The 6,132-nt window shown below is 28.8% G+C and overlaps 1 protein-coding gene across 1 annotated transcript in view; it reads left to right on the top strand.

Annotated features, from left to right (window-relative positions):
- Positions 1-5,368, top strand: part of LOC115238512 (G-protein coupled receptor Mth2-like) — a 14,074-nt gene extending 8,706 nt beyond the window's left edge. Inside the window, exons 3-6 of the mRNA XM_029812420.1 lie at positions 1,065-1,143; positions 2,058-2,239; positions 2,417-2,582; positions 3,832-5,368. Of these exons, the coding sequence (XP_029668280.1) occupies positions 1,065-1,143; positions 2,058-2,239; positions 2,417-2,582; positions 3,832-4,075 (671 nt within the window). The 3' untranslated portion in view covers positions 4,076-5,368. The remainder of the gene's footprint in view (positions 1-1,064; positions 1,144-2,057; positions 2,240-2,416; positions 2,583-3,831) is intronic.
- The last annotated feature ends 764 nt before the right edge of the window (positions 5,369-6,132 follow it).

Here is a 6,132-nt window from a genome sequence, read left to right as displayed (position 1 = left end):
TTAGGGAGGAGTGTGGTGTCCCTGACCGGAGCATGTCTCGTGCTCCGCTTGTTAGTCTGTCGCGTCAGCTGTTTACTCAGCTTCCGAGAACTTGACCGTGACTTCCTTCTCTTTAGTCACGTATCTTTACTTTATTTTATTAATAATCTTTTATTACTTTTATTCTTTCTTGATTACTTTTCCTTGAGTTCTTTCCCTGATTCTAATGCTTTGCTTTAATCAGCTCTTTCTCAATCTTTTCTGTTCTACTTTACTTGTTTTATCTTTTAATATATTTAGAGATTGGTCGGGTCACGACAGAACCATTCTCCCAATTACAAAATATATGAAATATATTATATCAAAAATGTAATAGTAATAATACGCAGAACAAGAATGAATCACCCATGTTGTCAGATGATAAATGTTGTATAATGTAATTTCGAGACAGAAAGAGACTGTCCGATAAAATATACTACATTAAAAAATAACTGGCAATATATAATTATACCGAATTTGAGTGAGTCACCCATGTTGTACAGAAGGCAAATGTTACACACGGATGTTCGAGACAGAAATCGACATTATATATTTTATCGGACAGTCTTTTTCTGTCTCGAAATTACATTATGTAACATTTACCATCTGACAACATGAGTGACTCACTCTTGTCCTGCGTATTATTACTATTACATTTTTGATATAATATATTTCATATATTTTGTAATTGCGCTGAGGGTGGTCCGAAAAAAGGACCGAAACGTATGCTTGTTGTAATTTTGTCTATCACGTAGTTAAAATATCAATGTTATTTGATTATAATAAAACATATGTGCACAAATTACCGCGCTGGCTTTTGATTGTCTTTTATATCCTTTGTATGTTAAATTAAAAAGTTATTAAATTTAACATTATATATCATGTACTTGTTAAATATAAAATTTCTTTTCATCAGTTTGCAATGCAGAAAAATAATCTGTGAACATAGAGTTTTTTTTTCACGAATACATATAATGTAGCTGTGAATATCATCGGCATTTTGCAGAAACTTACAAGTTGACACATTGTTTATTCCATTGTTTCAGCTTTTGTCAAATATTATCTCTTTTTGGGAAGCTCCTTCTGGTTAAATGTAATGAATTTCGATATGTGGCGAACATTTAGGTAAGCGGTCAAATATTCCATATAATATTTTATGTTAGTTATAAATAATATAATGTAAATTATATTTTAGTTATACGGTTGTGAATTTTTATAAGATTAAATCATATACAATATGACAATATGTTCATTTGTACTATATATTTATATATAAGCTTTTCATTATATGTATATACTTGCAACGATATGAAAAAGCAGCAACATAAACGACATAATGTTTTGAATAGAATACAGAATATTTACTCATGTCATGTCATTTTTTCCTGAGAATGTTAAATACTGGGCTCGAGACATTATGTTTTAGTTCACACACTCACAGAAATCAGGCTGCCTTTTTATAAGTTAATATGTGTATACAGCGCTTTTTAATATTCTTTAAAATTTTTATAAAGTCTTCGCAGAAAATTGATTTTTCCATTTTATAAGATTGTATTTATTTCTTTTTTAAATAAAGTAATATTGTTGAATTGATATTCTAAATTATATATGAAATTTCATTATATTGTCTAATCTCAATATAACATTACATATTTTTTCTCAATTTCTTTTTGTTTTAATGTTTCAAGAACTTAAAGCTAATATCATTTTACTTTTCTTCCATTTCTTTTCTAATAATAAACGTAAATACGCATCAAATTTTTTAACAAAAGTTTTATTTTTTCTGTTAAAATTTCATCCGCTAAATAAAAGCTAAAATCAAAATTGCCACTATCATGACTGGTACGTGCAAACCATATGTAAATACATACATTTTTATCATATTGTGATGTTAGATAAAGTAAATCAATTTTTATAGTTATATATGGTAGATTTTTTCAAAAATTTTGATCAAAAGCATATTTATTTTAATGTGCATTTGCATTACGATTTCTTCTCTTTTTATCCGCTATATATGAAGTATAAACTGCGCTTTACAGAAAATTACGCTCGTTACAAAGAAATATGAAGCAACAAAAAAGAAAAAAGTTAATCATGTATTCTGTCTTTGCGTGGGGAGGCCCTTTTATCCTTGCTATCATTTGTGGTATCATGGAGTTTGTACCTGGCGTACCAAAAAACTTCCGACCGAGATTTGGTGACATCAATTGTTGGTTTAATAGTATGTAAATGCCATATTGACAAATAATTCATTTAATGCTAGCACATAAAAATAAAATATAATATAATTATAAATTCAAGTATTTTTCTTGAAATTAAAAATATGTTTTATGTACTTATACAACGCGATTTAATATGAGAAGCAATAAGATATTCATGTCTTTTATCACATTTTCAGATGAAATGGCATATTTATTGTATTTTTACGGGATTGAAACAATCTCTATTATCAGTAGCATTTGCTTATTTATCTGCATGGCACGAAATATTGCGCACTACGAAAAGGCCATTGCTCATTGTCTGAGAGATTCGGAGAACCGGCGTTATAATAACAACAAGAATCGGTATGTAAGCAATATCTTTGCATCGATGATAAATTAGCGATATCTTTGCATCGATGCGTGATACATCATCTTATTAATAGAATATATATCCCAAAATATTAATAAATAAAAATTTATCAACAGCATTATATTCATGTTTAACAAAAGAGAAAAAAAAAGAGAGACATATTATTATTTTGAAACGAGCACATGCACGCACATAAATACGCACACACACACATCTTTATGTGGCAGTGTGTTTTTATAATTAATCTTAAAGAAACACATATATTGCCGCCGCGGTAAAAGTTCACCTACACTAGTAAATGAAGGAATGGGTTTTCTCGAACTAATTATCATTAATTATGATTAATTATGATTAATTATGATGATTACAGGGGTTTGGGAGCGAGGAAAATTGGGAGCAGGGAAAACAAAACCGAAAAATAAAATTTCTTGTAAACCTATCTGAAATTTTGCAAATATAGATGTCGTCACACCGAAAACACCGGGCGATGGGAGTGGATCTTGCTTCGCGTGGAAAATTGTAAACTCATGTGGAATTTTACAAATATAAACCTTGTCACACTGAAAGCACCGGGCAACTTTAATTTCAAAACTGAAATTAGGTTTAGGTCAGATTAAAATTTTTTCGGGATGAGGGTGCAGGGGAAGGAGCGATGCCCCGCCCACGTGTTCGATTTATTACACATAAACAAATGAATCTGCTTATGTTTTATTAAATGTACAAAGTGTCTGAAAAATTACGTTTTGAATTACTTGGTTTTAACCGATTTTCCTCGCCCCCAACTCTCTATAATCATCATAATTAATTATAATTAATGATAATTAGTTCGAAAAAATTCATTCCTCTATTTACCAGTGAACTCCTACTGCCGCCGCTTCAATCGCGTCATCTCAAGAAAATTTGTTTAAAAATAATAAACAATATTAAAAATAAAGAAAAATGTGAATATCTCTAATTTTAAAAAAAATCACATTTTTTATATAAAATTTTTTTAATAAAATTTTACTTTACTCTTATTTTCTCTTTCTTTCTTTCTTTCAAAGCTTAAAATTTGTTTTATATTTGGTACATTTATTGCTACCATTGAAAGGTATTTGAAATTAACAATAATATAATTTTTTGAAAATATTTATCTTTATTAATATATATAACTTCGAGTATTTTCAATTATAAACTTCTCAATTTTCATAACCGCGAGAATATTAAATATTTATTTTTTTTAATTATTCAATTATTTTGCAGCTTTGATCTGCAGCTGAAGATATGCACAGTGATATTTATCGTGATGTGCATAAAATTGGTCATGGTTACTATCATCATTACTATCAATATTATTACTATTAATATTATTTATATGGATATTATCTATGTGTTAATTTCTTGTACTTACTCTACGCTGGACTTCATAGAGCAGTTCTGCATGTTTATCATATTTGTATGGAAGAGGAAGATTAAGCTTTTGTTACTGAAGCGATTCGGTTGTTAGAATTACGGAATGTTTTTAGAACTCAATACGCTGTCGCATCCTCAAATAATTGCACTACTCCGTCAGTGATGATTTCCCTGTGGGAAAATATCAATTCCTAGAAAAGTGAATCATAGCGCAAAGAGTTCGTCCTATTCGACCGATTTATAGTACTATGACGTGCGATAAAAAGATTTTATTATAGATCAAAGATTGATGGTTAACCAGTGATTAACTACAGTGCTAAACAATTTTTAAATCGATAACTAATTTTATATTATTGTACGGTGGTGCATGCACATATTAGTTAAAACATGTAAATGAAAGAAAATTGCAAACGTATGTATTTTCGTCTAGGATCTTCTGAGTAAACATCTGTGGACATCGTTGATTTTGATACACGTTAATTTTGTTGAAAAAAACTTTTTGTCTTTCAAAAGTGTCTGAATCGATTTATGAACAAGATTAATTATAAAAAAGATTAAGATTGTTAGCAAAATTAATGTGCTTGATAGACAGCAATTGTTACAAGCTCGAATACTTTGTACTAGGTCAGTAATGACTTTTCTGCAGAAAAAAATCAATCTCTACAAGCAGACAAACCGCCGCCGTAAAAAGATTGCTTGATGAGATCTGTCTAATTATTTCTACAATGCACAAAAAGAAAGTTTTAGTGTAAATTAGAGATCAGGAGTTAAACAGCGGTCAACTGTAATGTCGAAACTTAATTCTTTAATAAAAAATTATTTCTATATTGTCATCCATTAATGATTTTGATTACGAGACGCAGAAATAATAGATTTCAAAGCTTTACGTTGCAGAAGCATATTATCTTCTAGTATTATAGTATAAAAATCAACGTAATATTAATTAGCTGTTGGGTGTGACTTATTGAACTTGACTACTATTTACCTGAAGTCGAAAAAATTTTTCTGTGTCAGTTGTCATGTGTTGATTTTCTATTTAAGACGCTGAGATAGTTTAATTATATATATGTATATGTATATACTATGCTATGTGTAACATTTTTCGCGCCCGTTGCCTGACTTCGTTTTCAATATATTTGTATTTTGCATTCTTAAAAGCTCATGGTAAAAACTATTTAGAAAAATATATTATCTCAATCTGTATAAAACAGTGTTATTTTAAGATTTAATAAAGTAAATTTATATCAAAAAATATTGATGTGCAAAATGGTTTTTTAAATTTTCTACTAAAATAATGGTTTAAAAAAATTGCGCAAATTAAGAATAAAAACTTATGCTTCTTTTTTTTAAAAAGGAACATTCTAACCGATAAAACTATTGTACAAAATAGTTGTTTTTTAATTTCCTACAAAAATAATATTAAAAATTAAAAAATTTATATAAAAATTGTAGATTAAAAATTAATACAAAATAAAAAGATAAAATAAAAAGTTTTAATTGAAATAACTTGGCGCTGCTAAGTTGAACAATATAATAATGAAATTGGCGCGTGACTTGGCGTGAGATATTACCGTGTCTCTTGATAATTCTATCGAAAATGTAACAGCTTTTAATTACAGTATTAAATATCTAAATATCTTGTAACTTACGCAGTCACTACATTAATCAAATTACTAATTAACACAAAATCCCTTGCTATTGCTACGCGTGACTTGTTGCAGCGCGTGACTTGATACGAAATATTACCGTTTCTCTTGATAATTTCTATCGAAAATGTGACAATATTCAATTAAAATATTAAATATATATATATATGTCTCTGTATACACATTGTAACTTTCCCTATTGCTGCGTTAATCAAATTATTATAAATAAAATACAATATATAAAATAAAATACAATAAATTGATTAATTAATAAAGTTTATCAAAAAACTTTTACTTTTAGATCATCATGTATACATGACTTTATAGTAGATAAATTGCAGTTTGTCAACACTGTTGGACGACTCATCATACCTATGGTAGTGCCACATTGCTCGTGCCAGTATATGTTTCTCGCGCTCTTATCTCTCATACGTTTGAGAAGAGACATTGCGACTAAACTGGATACAGAGCCTGCTTCATCGAATCCAGTGTCAGTCAGCTGGAA

The sequence above is a fragment of the Formica exsecta genome, unplaced genomic scaffold (genome assembly GCF_003651465.1).
Source record: "Formica exsecta isolate Colony F162 unplaced genomic scaffold, ASM365146v1 scaffold342, whole genome shotgun sequence".
NCBI classification, from domain to species: Eukaryota; Metazoa; Arthropoda; class Insecta; order Hymenoptera; family Formicidae; genus Formica; species Formica exsecta.
The sequence above is the reverse complement of the archived record's forward strand: the minus strand, read 5'-3'. Positions and strand labels throughout refer to the sequence as shown.